Source organism: Haemaphysalis longicornis, unplaced genomic scaffold (genome assembly GCF_048455015.1).
Source record: "Haemaphysalis longicornis isolate Haplotype H1 unplaced genomic scaffold, Haemaphysalis longicornis Haplotype H1 scaffold_7, whole genome shotgun sequence".
Classification (NCBI taxonomy): Eukaryota; Metazoa; Arthropoda; class Arachnida; order Ixodida; family Ixodidae; genus Haemaphysalis; species Haemaphysalis longicornis.
The window spans coordinates 112,032,063-112,054,179 of record NW_027526422.1 but is presented as its reverse complement, the minus strand read 5'-3'; the positions used below and the strand labels follow the sequence as shown (position 1 = coordinate 112,054,179).

Below are 22,117 nucleotides of genomic sequence, written 5' to 3'. Positions count from 1 at the left end.
TGAAGTCCAGGTTTCAATTATTATGTCATTTTACAGGGAAAGGGAAGTGACGAAAACGCGAAATAATATTCGCTGTGCAGCAAGCTTCCCTATCATGCACTTTAAATCTCGCTGCCACAAATTTTGGCGCGCCGTAGTAGGGGTGACTGGCATTCCAGGGCACGCCACGTTGCCCCAGACATTTCGTTTGAAGTTTCATTTTTGTAACCATTATCCGATATTCGACAAATATTGAGTGCTGGTTGTCTTCTTACGTCATAACGCCGAATGTCACATTTACCTAACGTTGCCCCTATACACCGTTTAGAAGGAGCAGATAGGCCTGCCTTTTCCGGACTCCGTAAGCACTACAGTCACGACTATTGGCCTTTTAAAACGAAGGTGTTTCAGTCTTGCTGTATACCAGCGTAAAACACCTTTTTGTTAGAACAATGCACAAATGCATAACGAAAATAAACGCTAAGAACATATCACGAAGTTGTGATGTCACATTTACCCACCGAAGTAATGATGTAATGCATAATATAAAAATGAAAGAAAAATACTCACGTAGGCAGGTCATTTACCAGCTCGGGAAATATTTTTATGTTCTAACAAAGGTTGACCCCCCCATTTTAGCGTTTATAAACTTCACTATAGGCGCTCATTATTATTTCACAATTTGCGCGTGAGCGCGCCTACCGGTAATCCCTAGGCATACGCGATTTTTTCCGCCCACTGTATGCGCCATAAGGCAGCTGCAACGTGTTGGTTTCCATTGCCACAAGTTAGCATGCGTGGAACAGAGAACAGGTGGCAAATGCGGAGCAGGTATACGAGACAGGCTGCGTCCGCTGCAAGTCAGTGGGCAATTATAATGCTGAGCGCTGCAGGTTTTTCAGCGCACGTCAAAATATGAAGAAGTGGTGAGGGAGCAATACAGTCAAATTTCGATATAACGAATCACGCGGTGCGGCCCAAAATCATTCGATATTTTGAAATATTGTTGAAAGGAAAAACTTGCACCTGTACACCAGTGCTCATAAGTAGGAGTAAATATGACATAACATTGAAAGGTACGCGTGTGCACACAAGCAAACTCTTAAATCAAAACGATGCACTCACTTCAAAGCCGCTTTATTGAATAATTCCACTATTTTCTTATGTCAAGTGCAGCACGCACGACGAATTCCACTTTCTGCAACTCTCCATCGGGTACATCATCGCAACGAGAGATGCAAGTGGTGACTTTGTTCATGTGCAGTAAAACAAAAATTTCTGAGACAATCTCATTCTCTTCTGAGTTCTCACTCAGAGACGTCTTCGCTCACGTCAGAAGGATGAACACTGTCGCTTCTTCTTGGATGTTTCACTAGCCGCATTCACGGTTTCATTTCGCACAATATTCGCATCAAGATCACTCAGAACAAAGAAATACATGCGCACACACTTCAATAGGATGAGAAATAATTGAACCACCGACAGGCACCGAGTGACGCCCAAAGCAGCCAGATAGAAAAGGGGCAAATGCGGCTAGGCTGGCTAGGCTACTTCACATTAAACTACTGCTTTTTGGTGGCGCGAGCAACTCGCACTCGACACGGTTATGATGATAGCTACTCAACTCGGGGGAAGAAACAGAAACAGCGGTTTCTGTTTCACGAAAAAGTTGCAGTGCTGTTGCTTTACCAGAATACGTAATACTGATCTCCCTCGGCCATAAAGGAGAAAGGATATTACGTGTGGTATTCTGAAATTTTGCGAGATACTAAAATTCGTAGTTCCTAAAAATTTTTACATTGACAATGTAAGCAATCGGTCGGGGATTTTGAAAATGTTCGTAAGTGTGAGAAATTCGTTAATGTGGGGTTCCTAGTAACGACATTTCTCTGTCCAACTTCCATACCCATTCCGGACTGTTCTGAGTTACAGCCCCTAATATTGATAATACATTATGTCCACAGCCAACCTTCACAGCGCTGGCTGGAAAGGAGAGCTTTCAAAAGAAGCTTTAGAATGTTAGTAATACATTCAGAATTGTATTGTGGTTTATAACACGATGTTACAGCCCTTATGCCTTTCATATGGTAGTATAAGAGGATACTTAGAAAGAGAAAAACTGATGCCATCGGGCGGCGTTACTCGGAAAAAATTGCGTGAATAGGAAACTAGACGGCGAACGCCAATTAAAACAGCTCTCAACCAACCTGTATGTGTGATCATTCTGAAACTAAGGTATCTCTGAACGTTCAGACTCCCTACCTAGCTGGACAACAAGCCTCCATTCATATCAGCACTCGGCAACAGTTGTCACAGGCGCTCATTGAGATACGCCAGCGTTCTCCGATGCGCACGAGCACCAGCGACAGCTACGGCGAGAAACGCGTTCTTAAAGGCTAGCCATGACGAAGGGCTAACGTGGCCGCACCCAGGGAGCCGCGCTGTGAACGGTCTATGCAAAGGATAGAAGGCCGATCGTCATTCTTTGTGGTTTAAAATCGTCAAAATTTATTTATTGAAAACAGCACTCGTTTGGCTCAACGTTAATCAAAATGCCGTTGTTCAAAACGTTCTTCCAACACATAAAAGGTCTAAGTTATCATACAGTCGCTGCTCTTAAGCGCGCAAAGCTTCAAATAACCGGATAAAATGTACGTAAAATGTTACACAGTGCAAGGTATATTGCTGCAACAGCATTGTTGATGCTGCGGGGGTATGCACCAAGCAATCACACAAAAAATGTGGTTGATCCCTGTTTTATAGAACTCGAGAAAACTCTAAAGTAAAAATCGACTTCACAAGAGTAGGTGGATGCTTATTGTGCATCGATATAAACTTGCACAACACTATTTATATTTCATCCACTAGGCACCGCCATACACAACCATACACACTGGATTACACGAGCAGGTGCATTGCGTAAATCCGACTGAAACTGCAGGCGCTCGCAAACTATGCTAACAATACCTAACTAGTTTTCAGCGAATCGATTGGTGAATTCATGGTCCGCCGCACCAAAAGGAGCATGATTTCCGGGTCGACAGCAGTCTTCTGGGTGGGCTTGGAGACCCAATTACTGCTGGCGGGTCACTTCGGCAAAGGTGCCACCACTTCGGTCGTGCTCCGTGGCACGTACGGCCGACGGGTATGTTGCGACGAGCTCAGCTTGTGGAACGCGTCAGGCAGAGTTTGCAGCTTGCACCGTGAATGCGTGAACGCCTGCCGCTTCCAGTTGGCGTCTCTCGTCGCACTAAAGCAATACTGAGTGCGACATTCACCAGTCGGCGTCGTCGACAGTTTTCTTACGCGGGGGCTCCACACCCGCAGGAGCGCCAACTATCGGTTCTCGTTAGCGTCACGACTACCTACATCGCTTCACCTTTCCTAGGTGCCAGCTCTATCTGAATGGAAATCGTTTTACGGAAGGGCATCGGGCGCGTTCGTAGAGCTAAATTGGCGTTTGTTCTTAGCCTATTTGGCAGAGTGATCGTGAGAAAAAACCTTGCACTGCCGCGTCAGTGAAACTTTATCTGGCGATGTAATTTCCGTGACAGATGACGTCGGTGAGGTCTTGCAGTACCCCAACATAAAACAGTTTCGTGTTAAAATATGCTGCTTCTAAATCTCACGGCAAACGCAAAAACTCAAACAAACATCTTAGAGAGCAACAATTGACACCCCAATAAAAATAATGAAAGGGGCCACTACTGTACCATTAGGCATCTGCACAAGAACATAAATGTCGGAAGTAGAACTTTTATTCCTGTGTAGCATGATCGAATCTAAATGGTCCAACGTAAAATAACAAAACAGAATGCAAAAGAAAAAACTAAAAGTATCCAAACATAAACAAAAAGTAGCATTGTAAACCACTTCAACAAGAATGGTAAACTTAAAGAATTCACAGAAAGAACGAGGAAAAGAAGACTAAATATATATATTGAAAATTAACCAATCGTGCAAGACGCCTGCCACTTGGAATGAATGCCCTATTATTGGGCTAAGGATGCTAAGAAAGAAAGAAACAGAAAATATCATAAGAAAGAAAAAAGTATCCAACATAAAAACTAAACAAAGATATGCATTGTAAACAACTTTTTTACAAGAATTTTGAAATAAAAGAGCTCATGAAGAGAACGAAGAAAACGAGAATAAATATACAGTGAAAATCAACCAATCGCGCAAAACGCCTGACACTTGGAACGAATACATTATTATTTGGATAAGGTCTGCTCCCTATATTTGTTTGGTTGTACATAATGGAGAAAAGAAAACAAATTAAAAAACCGAGGGTACTTTGCTACTCATACTGAAATTCGGGTGTAAGAGTAATGAAGAAGAGAAAAAGAGAATGGTGCGCAAAACAAACATACCTACGTTATTGCAATACCTCCAAGGAAGTGCAGGGCAATTCTTACCATCTTTACGGGTGACAGATAGATACAATCGAAATGGGTAGGGGTACTCAAACGTAGATATTTTACTAGTGCTTCAAGCAACAGACACCCATTTTCTTTGAAAGAATGGAAAATACAAATTGGTACTAAGATCCTGCCCTGACGCCCATTACGAAGAATTGGTGCGGTAAAACTAACGAATGGTATGTGGACTCATGTACAAATTCCTGAGGTTGCCTGGTGAGCAGTGGTTCGCAAACTTGACTGGTTGCTTTTGCTGTAAGTGTTTCTGAATACGTTGGGGAGGAATGCACAAGTTAGTCAGTCGGTCATTCAGTCGGTCGATCTGTCAGATTGCAAGAACTTCGGAGGTCGACTTCAAAAAATGCCTGCTCTTACTCTGGCGCGAACATTTGTTGCCATATTGAAAGGTCAATTTAGGTTTTTTATTACTCCTGTTCTCTCAATGACCCTTGCACGTATTTCGGACCCGCCTTGAAACAATGAACCACATACAGCTTTATTTCCCGAGTGAAAGTTTCGTTGCCTGATCAACAGATCTCGCAAATTTGTGCGCTTCAATGGCCGTCTTCGCTAGGCTGTAAAGGTGCCGTCAATGCAGCAGCGGGCTTGCGTTCGGACTTCTGCTACACAGCCTTTGACAATTAACAAGATAGAGCTTCATTTGGCGGAACTTCCTTTTCTTGTGTGACAAAAAGATGTTGGCAAACTTTTTACGCTGGTATACTAACCTGCGCCGTGCCGTCTTACACAGCCAGCATTAGGGGAGCACAGGACGACAGACTGGAAAGGGTGTAAATAGGGCTGCTTCAAGATAGAAAACATCTGATGTACTTACCTTTGACCCAATACTGAGGAACGGCGAGCAAAAAAGTGAGCTCATAACCCTAGGATCTTTTCAATTTAAGAAAGGGAGGTTATAGATGCAATAAACATTCTTTGAAGTTCTTAGAGTTTTAATCTTACGGCAGTAAATTTTACAGAAAAAAACACCATATAGGGTTGCTGATGAGGCAATGCTGGAGAATAATCTTCGTCCAACAAATCAACAATGGGTAATTCTGTGAAGTTCATCCCGAATCCCGGCGAATACCAAGTCGTATAAAAGGATTTAAAGCATCACAACATGCCCAAACGACTTGAGAAAAACCTTGCCAGAGTTTTTTTTCTGTGGTTTTACGGTGAATATTTCCGGGTACAGAGAAGTTAATCACGGGCCTTGCGATAGATCAGAGGCATTTCTTGGTTTACATGCTTTGCCTGGAAACCAAAAAAAAACAAGCGCGGCATCTTTCGTTTGCTCAAAGATGTTGCCACACGTTTATTTCATAGTGCATAGCTTCAGGGCTTGCTAGGAGGCAAAATGCAAAATAAAAGCAATATTTCAAGCTGAAATGCATATATCTGAAAGCATCAAAAATTTAAAATAAGCTTGATGTAGTAAACGGTTCGGAAAGACACGACATTTTCGCACAAAAATGCAACTAAAACCGACTGCTGACGCGCATGCTCTATAGAGCAATGTTTTGCAGCCATCTGTTGATGAAATTTAAGATAATTTAGGTAGAAATATTCTGTTAAATTATAGTTTTTCTGGAGCTATAAGAACTTAGAAAAAATAAAGCCACACTAACTAAAGTGTTTAGAATAATTGTAGACTACTGGCATGCACACTCACTAGAATGTGTGGATCTTCGAGCCATTCTATCCACAAACAAAAGGTGCCTAATGATTTTCAAACTTATAACCTCGAAGACAAATGAACAAGTATTTTTAGTGCACAAGCTCTTCAAGCCAAACAATGTACAACAAAGTATTACAACAAACAATGTACAACAATGTACAACAAAGCCAAACAACAAAGTATTGCAGATATCCTTCGCTGCCCGTATGGTAAGAAAAAAACCAACCGAATTCGAGAAAAAGCAACACCGTAATACCCTTTTCCTGCACAGATAAAAAAATCTACCTACAAACACGAAACGACTATACTCACAGAGCCACCATAAATAACAAAACAATAAGGCCAATGAACACAGTGACATATATAAGAACGTAACGGGCACTGTAAACGATGTTTCCTAAGTAGGCGACAGGGGCAGCCGACAGCCTTTCGAGAAACACGCTGTTATGTTGATAAATGTAGGCAGCATCGTCAACAAACGTGAATTCTTGCTCTCAGCAATAGACACATGCTCTGCGCATCTTGCCATCCTCACAGAAGCTTGGGCATGTCCAAATGTACAAACGTAAACAATCTTTGATGAAGCTTTACATTGCAACATATGCCGAAACGATCGCAATGCATTAAAGCGGTGATGTACTATGTTAAGTGTCTATATACACTATTTTATCGAGTGTACTTTAAACAATGTTTTAGATGCAACGTTAGACAAAAAGTTTAATCTATAAATAAGTTTGGATTATATTTAAATACTACTTTTTGAAAATAATACAATTTCCTCAGTTTGGCGTCGCAAATCAGTATTGCTCAAGTTTCCGCCGCGTTTCTGCAGGTGTACTGCAGGTAACGGTTTTTGGGCCGCCTTCGTTTATCAATATTGACGACGTGTGCATTTGTTTTATGATTGAGCGTTTTTAATAGGCACACTACTGTGTTGTTTTTGCAAAATTACTATAAATAATGACACTGCCCCATAGAGTCCGATTATGCTGCGTTTAACGAGTGTAAAACACAGGTAATAAAAGTTAACACTGGCAAAAGCGAAGCATTGCGTAGTTATACCCCTAGGCCTTCAGCATCAAATTTTATATTAAAAAATAAATAAACTCAGTTACTTTTCAAATACCCTGGCATTGGCAAAAACAACAGCTTTTCTGAAATCTCCCAACAAAATTTATAATTACAAACAAAAATCGCACGATGGGTTTCATGTCTCAATTTGTTCTTGCACAAGCGCCATTGAAAGTAAAGCTCTACATAATTGCAAAAGTTTCAATCTAGAATTGAGACGCTTTGCGAGGGCCCAAAGACAGGCAAAAATCGTAACTGCCCTAGAACCAGGTCACTAACACTGTGCTAGATTTATTCTGTCCATCTACTGCCGAAAAAACAAGCACTACTGCCATGAAATCTAACCTCGCCCTGCCATCTTTGTCTGCGGGGCTTCACACATCCCGAGTAACTCTCTGAAATTGTGTTATCATCCTAGAGTAGTCAACAGTTTACCTCTAGGAACTATTACCGACTCCCACGCATTGAAAGTTCAATTTACATACATTTGCAGCACAAAGCATTTTTCGCTCTTTTTACCCTGGAATAGTCGTGATCGCCTTCCATGTGGCACTGTATCTATTCCATTAGTGATAACAAACACTCAAAGTTGTGTTGCCCAATATTTTCAAAAGAGTATTTGTAGTGCGTGTTTTTTGTTCATGGGCATTCTTTGCTTCATACAGCTAACCTTGAACATAGAGCTAATATCGCACTGTAATTTTTCCTGTCTGTTTTACCCTTTTTTAACCCAGCATCTTTTTTCAATGACTGTGGATCTGGGTGAACCATAACTAAATAAATAAAACTGATCGCAGGAACATAGTTCTAATTCATCCAGGGTGAAACAAAAGCTAGCTTTAAAATTTTTATAACGTATTTAAAGTTGTCTGCATTCGCATTTCGCCTATACAGTTCCTAAAATGGAGAGTTCTGAGCTTTTTTTATTTTTCTAGCTTGTTTGTATGCTTATTGAAATCAATTTGTCCTTTAAACCACTTCTCTTACAAATTTTTCGATGAATTCGCGAAACATTCCATAACAACTTTCCAATATAACATACAAAAACACCGCTTAACATCAGGAAACGAATAACGGGTACATCTGTCAGAAAGCCTCAGAATAGGTTATTTTTCTTTATTTGCCATACCCGTCAGTTTATGTTTATATCTTATACTGCCCATTCTTATACTTTTTTCAGCTCCCTCCTCGGAGTCGTCACCTGTAACTACAACTGCACCACCATCTACTACAGTTTCGGAAACATCTCCACCTACTACTACAAATTCAAGTGTGGCATATAACTGTAAGCATTCCTTTGTCTTTTTGAGGCACTCCACCTATGTCGCAGCTCACGATTCAAACTAAGACATTCACCGAATATACCTAAACTCCTTGTATAATTTATAACGCAAATAGTAAACTTGTTTTAGAGTAATTTATCTGTGTAAGTGTAGGGTTTTATCGAGGTTGGATTGACGTGGGTAACACCAACGTAAACAGAAAAGCCTCGTATTTGGATATATTTACGGGATTATGCACGTTTAATTCTTGGCGGCGTCTGTGTATTGAACGTTACGGCTCGCTGAGCCATACATGCGAATATTTTATTTTTACGTGGAGTTAGCGCACTTGTTTTTAAAGGGTCTCCAAATTGCATCAACGGTTTAAATGAGTTCAGAACGAATAAACGTGTTCATACCGGCATAAATATTATAGCGCGGTAACCTGCGCTGTTTAATGAATCACGAAAAGAAAAGTATAGGATGTTCACAACAAATTATCGATATGCTCGCTAACTACTTGAGAGCCGAAACACGTGGTAGGGCCAGCTTTGAAATGTTTTATCAATAAGGTTCCACCACCTGTACACTACAAGGTATTATCACCCTTCAACTGGCCGAGGTTGCGGATGAGGGATTTGCTAGAGTTTTAGTGGCAAAAATTTTGAATACCTGTTTGTATTACTTTTACAGTCGTACAGTTTTAAAGACCATTAGAATTCCGTTAGGCGACTAGACACTCCTTGCTTGCTGAGCAATAAGCAATGCATTCTGACATTTTAATTTCTCCTTTCCCTCATTGGGTGCCCTCCGACCTGCTTTTTGTCCAAAAAGTATATTGGAGCGGGAGCCTTGTTCTATGTTATACCCGGTTCGGTCCGCCAAACTGTCATGATTGGCTTTGTATTTCGTGACGAATTCCGCAAGCAACTCAGAACCAGTCGTTCTTCCTCCATCTTTGAATTGCATCAGTCTCTATTGACAACCCGGAGAGAACACTCATTAAGCTGAGCCCTGAAATGCCGCCCATACCTAAACGTTCTGTCAGCAGTAGTGCTCACTGGAAGAAGGCGTTCATGGTGGGTTGTCAGTTGCATTCAATGTTAATAATCAAATTCCGCTAATTAATGGTTCTCCCGTCTGATAAGCATAGCCTCTTCAGCTAACACTGGCTGGATTGTGCGGCCTGCTTACGCGCTGGTAGTGAGCGTCTATGATGGCGATTCGCGTTCACTACTATACAACGTTTGATGGCGCATGTGCCATAAGGGTTATGATTTCGTAAAAAGTAGAGTTTATCAAACAAATCGCCCGGCACCAGGACTTCTCTTAAATAATCTTTGGTGGCTGACGCAAGCACAGAATAGAGATTTGTTCCCGGATAAACTTATTTTATGTGCACACATCTTGGCCTGAGTACTTGTTTTAGGACAAGGAATATGAGCTTTCCCAACGCTACCATTCACAACGAAAGACGTAACAATTTACTTGGCAGGAAAGTTTTTTTTCAAGATTTATTTAAACATGAAATTTACCATACATTTGTGTGTGTGCAGTTTCTGAGCTAAAAGCTGCAATAGCAGCTTGACGAGGCCCAGCAGGGCCCAGTTTAAGTTTGACAGCCTCATTAAGGGCGTTGCCTTTATTGCGTACATAAAATACTGCTGCTTCTACTGGCCTAAGTTAAATATAATCTAATCAACCGACAGGGGCAAACTTTTAATATTTATTTGTTTCTTTTACCACTAGTCGGCGGTAAGTGACAGCTCTCGCGCATCATGGCGTGATTCGAAATTGTCTATAAAATGCCGCCATGTACCTAGAGGGAGATAAGTGGTTAGCGAACAAAGGCTGAAGAAAGTCTGGGCTTCACTTATTAAGCCATTTGTAAACAAAACGAAACTGGCCAATATGTGAAATAAACTTGTTGTGTCATGTGTTCCCATATTTTGAACTCTAAATCTGGCTTTTGGATAGGTTGGCATGGAGAAGTTGTAGGGATATATCAGGCGACCCTTCTAATTATTTCTGCCTCATGGTTGGGATCTAGGGCCACAACTTGGCCTAACTATATATATTCGCTTACCACTTTCAGTGCCTCGCCACCTATCTCAAATCAGAATTAGAAGGATCAGAATGGGGTGGGGTACATATGGCAGACATTCTCAGATAGTGAATAGCAGCCTACCACTGTCGCTGAAGAAGAAAGTGTATGACAGCTGAATCTTACCGGTACTCACCTACGGGGCAGAAACTTGGAGACTCACTAAGAGAGTTCAACTTAAATTGAGAACGACTCAGCGGGCAATGGAGCGGAAAATGATAGGTGAAACATTAAGGGACAAAAAGAGAGTGGAGTGGGTTAGGGAGAAAACTGGTGTTAGAGACATTTGAGTAGAAATTAAGAAGAAGAAATGGACGTGGGTAGGGCATGTAATGCGAAGGCAAGATAACCGCTGGTCAGTAAGGGTAACAGAGTGGATCCCTAGAGAAGGCAAGCGTTGCAGGGGGCGGCAGAAAGTTAGATGGGCAGACGAGATCAAGAAGTTTGCGGGGATAAATTGGTCATAGTTGGCACAGGACCGAGGCAATTGGAGAATAATGGGAGAGGCCTTTGCCCTGCAGTGGGCGTAGATAGGCTGGTGATGATGATGATGATGATGATGATGATGATAAGGCGACCTCACGTTGTGCCGGACACCACGTTTTAAGCCTGAACTCTGTAATCAGTATCCAACAGTCGACAAATACTATGTACTGGTTCGCTTGTCATGTCATAACGCCCAAACTTCCCTAATGTTGCGCCTATTCATCGAGTAGTAGGCAAAACCCTAACACCTGAAATAGAAAGGTTAGGCCTGAGTCCCTGCTCTTTCGCGCTGCTCTTCGTGCAACAGTCACTGCTCTTTCGCGCAGAAAGCTTAACCGGAAAGATGGGAGGGGTTATACATAAAGCGTTAGAAACTGGAATATGTGTTGCTGAACACGGTTGTTTTAGACGCTTTCTGGGGAATGCACGAAAAAAAAAATTGAAACAAAACAACCGATTATTTCAAGCGCAGGCCCCAGACAGAATCAGTGCTTTAAATAGAGGTTGTGTACTGGTACTGCGAACCATACCAAAACATAAATGCCGTTTAACGGCCAGCAAAAATTAGTAATGCGAGCATTTCGTAGAATAGTCGCTCTGGTTGACACAATTTCAGCAGAAAGTATAGGTTGACATTGCGAGACCTCGAAGCAGATTATTAGGCCGAAGTTACGATGATACAGCAGATACCTGACATTTGGAGCTTTGAAAAAATAACAGTGGTACATACGCAGCTGCGTGGCCCCACGGATGGTTACTGAACAGCCTTTTGGAAGCTTCAGTGCAGGCTGGAGGAAAAGCGCTTTTCTAGAGACTCTGTGGTGAGATAGAAACTTTAATTACGGTGCTAAATGCTGCGAGCATTTGCATTAACACAGTTGAGAAAGAGAAACATGGTAAACTACTCCGAATAAAGTGTGATCACTCTGAAGCTTAGGAAAGCGTGAGGCACTTAGAGAGTAGCACATACCCAAATTAAAGCGGTTGGAGCGGCCAAACTGCGTTTACAAAAAACATTTTGGAAAACATTCCTCGAGCATCCAATACCCACGTTCTCGTAATAAAATTTCGGTAACTCTTTTTTCAAGCTGGCGCTTTAACTCCGGTATTCTGAATTCCTCCTCCACCCGAGCCTACAGTGAAGGAGGCCTTTGGAAGCAATTTCCTCGTGTATAAGCATTGCGGAATCCTCCCCTGAGCCCAGTGGAGAAGCAAAAGGTTTGGAGGAGAGACTCAGAACACGGCACTTAGCGCTCCACGGGCTGTACCGTCCTTCTTATGGTTCCTGAGATAATGAAAGAAATGCGGATTGAATATATGGACCGTAATTATAATGCAGTCTGAAGAGGTGCCACCTTGAGAAGCATTCGCATGTTTACTGTGGCCATGCGGTTTCAGTGGAAGTGTACGAAAACAGAGCGCGATTAGGTCGATCCACAGAGTAGGGGAAGCTCTCTGTATATATAATTCACTTTTTAAAGACAACCCTGTGTGCGTGAGAAATCTCACCGCTTATGTAGACCAAAGTGCAATAACCGCAAATATTAACTTTAATTTTTTGCGCCTAAGCTCTATGCACTAAAATTGCTCGGCCGCCTAAGTCTGCTTGCATGGATTGAAGAAAATTGCCTTGCGGAAAGCATTGGGGAGAAACGCTTTTACCGCTAAATCTTCTTTTTCATTTGTTTTTCTGCTTTCCGATCTTTTTTCTTTTGGTTCAAATTACTTCGCCAAGCACACTGACTGCACCTCACGGGACAGCTTCTCCACAATAATAGCACTCCGTGGCTACGCGTTCTACTCACTTCGCACCATGATCACCTGTTACAGAGCACGGACAAGAGATCTGGAAGTGTGCCCATTTTTACGCCGTGATAACGCACTCAGCTTCTGATAAAGAGGCACAATTTCCAATACCCGATGAGACCAAATATGTCCTGCAATTCTTGCTGCAGCGCCATCCCACTTTTGTGCAGGACAAGCACAAAAAACGGGTTTTTCGACAGTAAAGCACTTGGGATTTTATTAAAATATGAAAGGAAACTGGAGGAGGAAGCAGTGGATGCCAGGTGTCGAAATTGCACTCTCTAATGTTGACAATATCTCCTAAGTAGTGAAAATAATGATTTGTTCACTCCTATTAGACAGGACGGCTAGGTATAGTTCGGCTCTCATGTATTAATTATCACTGTGTTGCAGCCCCAAAAAATCACAATTGGTTTCTCGAATCCAGTACTCACGTTCCGCGCGTAGTAGCAACAAAGATGAAGATTTCGTAACTATTCGAGCCTAACAAATGTTTATCCGCAAGGCAAACTTACATCCGCCACGTGGTTTTCCAAGTGTACGGAAACAAAGCTACAGCAATAACGACTCTGAACTGCTCCGTAAGCGTGTGCCACCCATTTTACATGCGTGGCGTAAGATTCAAATAATAATAGCTAATATAAACAACTAGCATTACATTTTGTGTCTCACTGGCATATATAAAACGAGTTTGTAGTTTTCGCGGTCTGTCGTTATTTGCCGAGTAACCCAACCCAGAAGCCAGGGCAGTGTGAAGCCGTGCATTTGCACAAATTTCTATAACCACCCGAAGGCACTTATTAACTGTGTAGCTGCCGAAATAACATTTTTTATCGACCGAATCAGTAAAAAAGACACTAACAAAATTCAAGAAATAAAACTCACAAAAACGATCCAATGCAGTAGAAAGGCATCCTATATATATCAACCACACACTAAGACTCGAATAAAAAGTCCTAGGTAGTAAGTTGGAATTACAAATAAAAATAGTAAAAATTTGCCATTCGCATAACGTTCAGCGTTTCCACAAAAACCTGTCATGGGCAGAAGGCGGCACATTTAGTTGGCATTTGTTAAATGAAGCTAAGATGTCGAACATAAAAAAGACAACATTACCAAAAAAGAAATGTATTCCGTAACCTAACAAACCATGAAAAAATCTGCATCTTGTACATATCCGTAGAATGATAAAATAACAAAATCCACTCAAAAAATGACGGAAACACGAATATAAATATCGTGAAAACAGAAGAGCCGTGGAATACGCCTAGCCGTTAAAAAAAAACTACACTATTTAGACGGTTAATACAGTTGGTCTGCATTAAATTCTAGATGTCCGTAATGCGCGAAAAGGAACCAAAGAAACCAACGATCTATACATCTATACATATTCATTAGTAGCCCTATCACAGGGACAATAAGCACAAAGGTTGAATTGACATTTGCAGCACTAAGCATCATTTGACTTTTTTGGCCTTGGTCTAGTAGCGAATAGAATCACCTCCCTTGTGACGCTATTGCCCATTCATTAGTGACAAGCGATATTGAAAACTTTTGAGCTAAAATTTACCGATAGAATATTCGCAATGCTTGTTTTTTGTTCATGTGTATTCTTTGCTTGATACAGCTGCCATTGTAGATTGAGCTCATGTCACACTGTGATTTTCATTGTTTCTTTGCCGGCTATTTAAACCCAATTCCCTTCATTAATCACTTTCTCTTATAGTAAGCCATATTTAAATAAATAAAACGGACAGCAGGGATATCAACAAAATTCATCGGTGATTACACTTCACGTAGTTTATATTTTAGTAGAACGTGTTCAAACTTCTCGGTATTCGTATTTTACATATATAATTGTTATAATGAAGTTACGATATTTTAGTTTCTTAAATTTAGCTAGTTCGTGTGTCTTTTAAATCAGTACGCGTTTTAAGGTACTTCCTATGAAAGGCTTACGATAAATTTATTCAAGGCAACGAAAAACAATACAAAATCGCCCCTCCCGAAAAACCAATAATTCGTATGTCTCATAGAAAACTTCTAAAAGGGGTAACGTTTCCTATATAACCATGGCTGCTAGTCTCTAGTTTTCATTTATACTGGCCACATTTGTGCATTTTTCAGCTTCCTCCACGAGTACGTCGAGTACATCTGCAACAACTGCAGCGACATCTACAACATACGAGGAAAAGGATCCGGAGGAGGATGATGAGGAGGAGGAGGACGATGACGAGGATGACGATGAGGAAGACGACGAGGATGAAGACGAGGACGAGGATGAGGATGAAGACGAGGACGAGGATGAGGATGAAGATGGGGACGAAGAGGAAGAAGATGAAGAAGACGACGAGGATGAAGAGGATGATGAAGAATAGGATGACGAGAATACGAAGAAACTTGTTTTTGTTTCATGAGTTTTGTGTTGCGGCAATGGCACAGCTTGGGCCTTAATTCATCTTGGATGCCGTAGTCTAGGCTTTCAGTTGCTGAATAAAGGGATTGAACATAAGGGCATTGTAGCTGCGTAAATAGTCTGTGCGTTGAATTTATGCATTGCTGTCACTTACGGGAAATATTGCAAAAATTTTGTTGGTGTTCAGGTGGATGCGGCTCCACCCACATTCTACTCATATTTTATTTCCACACAATTATACGTACTAGATTGGAAATATTACCCACATTACGCAGTTTTTAGCCGTCGTGGCATACTCATCGAATATGTGGATGGCCCGAAGCTGCTGATCATAAATTTGTGAATAAGATAGGACTCTCTGCCTTCTCTATCATTGTGGGATCGGAAACCGGATTCAAAAATTGTCACTTTAATTTTATCAAATGAATGACCAGCTGCGTTTATATGTTTGGATAACGGCAGATTGGGAAGAGTCCTAATGTGTGACTTATGATCCTTGAAACATTGTCTGAAAAATTCGGCGGTCTGGCCAATGTACTAAAGTCGGCATTGCGCGCATTCTAGCAGATAAATCGCATTTTCTGTGTCACAAGTGAAATGTCCTTTGATATTAGGCTTAAAATTTGAAGCTTTACTAGTGGCTGTGGTGGTAGTCGTCATATTGGGGCAAGTTTGGCATCGCGGTTTTTGGCAGGGCAGACAGCCGGTGTAAGATGGGCGAGTGGTTTTAGATGAAGTGAGTGAATCTCGTAGGTTCGTGGAATGCCGATAGACTACGCGGGGTGGATGTGGAAAAACGCGTTGAAGTTTCTGGCTTTGCATGAGAATAACAGGGTGTTTTTTTAGAATCGAAGTACCTTTTGGGGCTGACGCTGAATAACTTAGAATCAGATTAGTAGTTGGTTGGGCAAGGGGCGGCCTGGTTGGGAGTAATAGTTTGTTCCGATCAAGTTTGCTAGCGCGTTTTACTGCGTCATGAATAATCTGTGCCGGGTGTTTATGCTTTGTAAGGGAGTCACGAATTACTGCACAGTTTTGGTTAAATTCGGCTTCTTGCGAGCATACTCTTTTAAAGCGAACCGTCTGACTGTAAGGTATGCTGGTCTTGTTAAGCTTTACGTGGCTGCTTTCAAAGTGCAAATATTGATGGCAATCTGTGGGCTTTCTGTAAAGCTTTGTGGTTAATTTTCCGTCATGCAATGACACTCAGACGTCAAGAAAGTTAATTGTTTCAGCCGAATATTTGGTGGGAGAAAGAAATTTCTGGGTGGCAGTTGTTGAAATCTCTAATGAATGAAAGAAGTTCTTGTTCGCCTTGTGGCCAAATCATAAAAATATCATCTATAAAGCGTTTGTAATAGAAAGGTTTAGGAGAACGTTTGTCGAGAAATGCGGTTTCTAGAGAGCACATAAAATTGTTAGCGTAGCTTGGTCCGACCCTCGTACCCATTCACGTTTCTTGGATCTGAATGTAGTGCAAATCATCAAATTCGAAGTTATTAAGCTCTGGAATTAGTTTGAGCACCGGTGCCAATGTTTCACTGTCGATGGGATTAGATTCGCGAAAGGCGTCGCACGTTTCGACGACAGCTCGGACGCAACACAATTCAACAAGTGTAGTTTTGTATTGGGAACCTATGTTTTTGACTATGAGACCACCCAATTATGTCGTGCTTTTCACAAATGCTTCTTTTCAAAAGTTACATGCCTTTTTCAGAATATCAATAACGGGCGATTTCCTACCAGAATACTTGAACGATGCGTTCTTGTATAATTGAGAGAGTGATATCTCGTAAAATTCTATTCATAAAAATACCACATCAGCAAATACACAAAATGAATACCTTGAAGGGTGCGGTTTATCTTCAGATATTATGGCACAGTTTTTTTCTCTGGAATCAAATCCACCTGCTGGGAATTTGCTCTAAACAAAAATAAGCTAGGTTTTTTAGATGCCTGTTTGCCGCGATGGCGATTGTGGAAAAAAGAAGTGGAATTTGTCATTTTTGGTAAGCACAAGACAGTCGTTGCCCTTTCATTGCTTCACAGAAAAAAATCTCAGGGCGTCTACACACTCCTTTTAAGTTATCAACGCGAAAGCTATAGTGTAAATAAAGCGCCAACGAATTTTTAGATGCAAGACATCTCATGCTCACCCCTCTGTCCTTCCTGCGTCTGTCCGGCGTTGTCCGCACAGCTGCTCCTCTCCTTCTCTCCTCTCTCCGATAGCGAACACTGTCTCCCAAACAGCTGCGGGTTGGCGCAGCGCGCGCTCACTACGTTGCTAGGCGCCGGAGAGCGGCGCTAGGCTCGGCACTGAGCGCGGTGCGCATGTGCAGTACTCTCTCTCTCCGCGCTCTCCTCTCCTTCGGGCGCTGTGAATATAATGCGGCAAGCCGCGCTCCGACGGTCTCAGTCGGCGGTCGTCCGCGTTACGCTTGCACTTTCTCGAAGTACTCGATGATTGCTTGATGCAATCGTCGAGCCCCAAACTGTGCACTTTACGGGCCACAAGGCACTCATTCTCGTCTGCAAATAAAGACCGTACGTGAGCATATGTGCAGTGCATGTGCATTGCATGGTGAAAATAAAAAATTACGCCCACTTCCCCTTCGCGTGAGAATCTCTGCTATAAGCGTAATCAATACGATGGAAAACGCCAATGGAACCCCCCATGAGATGCGTTGCATCACCCCAGGGTTCCCGCGAGGGCAGGTGGGCGTAATGTTTTCTGTATTGCTTCTCAGGAATTGTGGGGGTTGCTGCCGCTTACCAGCGCCAGCGTGAAGAACGCTTCATATGTGTCGGAGTGCAGCAGCAACTCTTCCCCTTTTTATGTCGCTGAACGTTTTCTAGTGGGAACCCAAACGTTTTTCTATTCTATTGAAAAGTCTGCGGCTGAGCACGACGACGCGTGTTCGATTCCAAGCCACGGCGGCCGCTATTTCCTGAAGGAGGCGGAAAGAAAAAACGCCCGTCTGTACGGAATATCGGCGCACGTTCCCCAGGTGGTCAAAATTAATCCGGAGACCTCCGCTACGGCGCGCCTCATCGGCTGCGTTGCGTCGGCGCGTTGAATCCTACAATCAAACAATCATGTTATTGTAACAATATTACTATAATACGTGGTACGCCTCGTTCTTTGGAACGCTTTTTACAGAACTGCTCGTTCGTGCAAGAAGCCACTGTTTACATTTCACCAGGCGTTTCGAAAAATGGGCCGTGTTGTGATTTCGCAATAATAAATATTTTACAAACGTGTGCAAACTTTTTTGTGTGGTCGAGATTTTTCCCCTTGTTTTCTTCTGCCGCAATCTTTGTGGGTCCCGCAAAAACATCTTTTTGAATGGCGTCCAGTATGTGTCGAATAAAATGACACAAGTGAGCAATAAAAAGGTGTCACTTAAATAAATACAGGACATAACATACATTTTTCTCCTCGCTTAACTTCAAATTTTCTTTTATCCGAGCAAGCTGCTTACCGTGACAAACGAGCGGTTTACTTTTTTCCCGGACCCGACAGGAATGTCACAGCTACGTAGGGGCCACATTTTTACGTAAAGTTCACTTATGGGTGCTCATGTTGTTAGAGCCATGTTGCACTTGCAACTGAGGTTCTCTTTGGTCATTGAATGCTTATTTCCCCGCGCTGCACAAAGTATTCACGAAAGTTGTGAGTGGCAAGGCTCCGGCCGCAAGCCTCCATAAGAAATCTGTGCACAATTGAAGAGATTTCGTTAAAAAATTGTGATTGATGGATGTGCAAGAGCTGTCAAGTTCCCCTCACTGGTTCTGCTCTGTATACCAGACAGAAAGCTCCCGGATCTTGCTAATCCTCAAGGTGTGTTCAGTCAAAAGCAGGCCACTCCTGGTCCTAGTGCAGTATCATAGTAAATATCCACACAAATACGGTCTATTAAACGATCTCGCAGCTATGCGCTTTTTATACTCGTACCGAATTTAAACTCCGAGAGTTATCCCAACACTTTACCCTAAAGTATCGGGAAATCTATCAACACAAACCCCTGTTGCTAGTATGCCAGCATTTCTTATTAGAGAGTTTATCAACGTCATTTCTGACAAAAGTTACCCCAGTCGAAAAATAATGTTAGAAAACTTTCGTGGGGCCGTGCAAAATTGGAATCAAGCAGCCTAGTACTATGTTCCTTACCGCATTTCGCGCTTATCTGTCAATGGTATTAGTGTCATTTTTGGTCTTTTCCACGGGCAGGCGAGAGAGACAGTCAGCGTCCGCGTGTTTTCTACCGCTCTTATGAATAACGAAGTGAAATTTTGGAAGACGCCGCCTTCTATAGTGTCAATGGTATCAGCTTCTACAGTGTCAAGTAGGCACAACGGAAAGATCATAAGAAAAACTCAGAACATACTAGCACTCGGAAAAACACATTTTATGTATAAAACCTTCGTACTCTGGCACAAAGTGCGACACGAAAAAAAAAAAATAGAAAGCACGTGGTATGGTACATGGTAGCAGAACGTGGTTTCGACCCACGGACCTGCGGGTTAAGGACCCAGCACGCTTCCACTACATCGCAAGATATTGCGAAAAGTACCCTTTTGACTGTCATATAGTCATTCAACTTTTGGGGCATGAAAGCAGCAAAAAGTGTTTGTTTATTTTCTTGCTGTAAATAGGTGCGTAGTCAATAATCTGCCAGAAAAGTGGTGGAATGCGTTAGCAAGTCACATTGTAAGCCTTCTTCTGTGACCATAAACTCTCTTGATCGCTCGGAAATTATACATATGACTGGTGGCAACGTACGCGTGCTCACATAATTTAAATATGTGATACTTCTTTGCCCTGCTGAAAATATGTTTATTCAGACATGCATTAAATTTACTGAATATTTCACCTAAAGAAGCCGCAAGGTTCTTCTGTTTTTTGTGGTGGGCTGACAAAGTGAAACGGCGGAAAACCCTACAGGATATTGTTTAGAAAAACCATAATCTTTGGCAATTTACGTCATGTACTAAAAAATATAAAGGTGTTTTATAGTTATATAACCAATATGCGACGTGCAGTCCATGTTACCGCTTTCAATGGTGGCAATATTTCTAAGAACAACTGGAGCCACTTAGCACAGCAAAGGCGTCACATCCTGATATCAAAGTGGCGGGCGCGGCTTTATGTAGCTATTTGAAGTGTAGATGCTGTTGCAGCTGCGACCGAGCTACTAAAAGAAGAAGAATAAGATACCCCTGATTTATAGCAGCTGGTGTCTCAAATCGTGTGGTTGGTCGCACGCTACGGCGCTGTGGCCCGTTGCTTATTGCTCTTATCGCAACACTATTAGTGGCAACTGGAAGCTCACAAAAATATTCTTATACTTTAGTGCTTCAATTCGAGTTACAATCTCTCGAGCGAGAGTTTTACGTTCATACTTTATGGTGGCAAATATGTGCTGAGTAGCCGCCTTTTGTGTTTTTAATATTGTATAACGTAGTTTTCTTTGTCTTGCCACCCAATTAGCTTAGGATTTCGCTGTGCGATGCAATCGGTAAACTGGAGGAATATTTTATGCTGTAACCTCCGTCCAATCATCAGTGGGATGGCAGGATACAACTGCAATTTTTCTCTTGTAATTTTAAATAAGAGAACATTAAAAAGTGTCTGTAAATACGAAAAGCTGCGGCGGGGTCCAAAATATCTTTTCTGAGGTTCATTTCTAAATTTAAAGCTTGCAACAATTGAAATATTCCGCTTGAAATGTGCTGAAAATTACAAGGACATAATATTGTCAATATCTTTACCTGATCTGAGAGCGGCGAACCGAAGGAACATATATCAAATATCTCTGCGAAACTTTCTGTCATAATTTTTCACAAAAAAACGAACAACAATTTTAATTGAGTTTATCATGTCATGTAAAAACGATAACAAACTTACGAAACTTTTACAAAGTAATCTCACGATGTTGTGCTTTTTTGTCCAGACCATCTCTATAGCTTCTTCAACACCCGAGATGGATGCTAATAGCTTATGTGTTAACAAAACTGCCCGAAAAAACCTGGCTTATTTCACATTCGCACGAAGTATGCTATTGAATCGACAATTATTTTGAAAAGCTTGCCACTGCTGAATAAAACACATTTCACTTTCCCGAGACGACAAATTGAGGAGACATATTTACTATCACCATTCAGTTCACGTCTAGGTGGTTTTCAGAGGACGAAAATAAGGAAAGGAGAATTTCTTTCCCACCGAAATTATGCGATGCCTGTCCCACTAAAAATTTCGTAATGTTCTGTACCCTCAACAAAGTAGAAACTTACTGTCCCTATAGACATATTTACTTCACTGAATATTTTGAAGAGTGGGGGCTTTTATTATCTTTCAGGCCCACGATTATGTTCCCTCTAATAGATTTCCTTGATGCAGAACCGCCACGCCTAATCCTATCAGAGTGAACCCGACCTATGCCGATATGTCAAAACCAATAATTTGAATGCCACAAAAATCAAGAGACAGACATCAAAAGGACCAAAGTTCCGTAATCGACAGGCTAAATGCTCCCTGTCATGTCCAGCCTTTCAAAAAAAAGGAGCAATTTCACGTTGCCATAAAATATCGCATTCCCGGAAGACTGCCGCAACCAGAACTTGCTTGCACCTTATAATTAGCAGAAGCTACACGTGGGCGGTTCAGGGGCATTGGAAGCTTAGAAGAAACATTTCAGCGTTGCTGACGTGTGCCCGCCTTTATTCCCAGCCGAGCTACTATCTGACATTTATGCTGCAGCACAAGAGGGCAGGTGGCTCTTTTTAACTCGCAACATCAGGCGAGTAGCCCTCCTCAGGTGCGGAATCATAGTGACTCCACATCAAACACTTTTGCAGAATAGCATTTGGAGATGCGTCGTGTCATCCCAG

General features: G+C 41.9%; 1 protein-coding gene across 3 annotated transcripts in view; it reads left to right on the top strand.

The window, feature by feature from the left end:
* LOC144146814 (uncharacterized) overlaps positions 1–15,327 on the top strand; it is a 47,423-nt gene extending 32,096 nt beyond the window's left edge. For all 3 annotated transcript variants that reach the window (XM_077678741.1, XM_077678742.1, XM_077678740.1), the window contains 2 exons: positions 8,333–8,437; positions 14,938–15,327. In XM_077678741.1, the coding sequence (XP_077534867.1) occupies positions 8,333–8,437; positions 14,938–15,188 (356 nt within the window). In that variant the 3' untranslated portion in view covers positions 15,189–15,327. The remainder of the gene's footprint in view (positions 1–8,332; positions 8,438–14,937) is intronic.
* Positions 15,328–22,117: the final 6,790 nt, after the last annotated feature.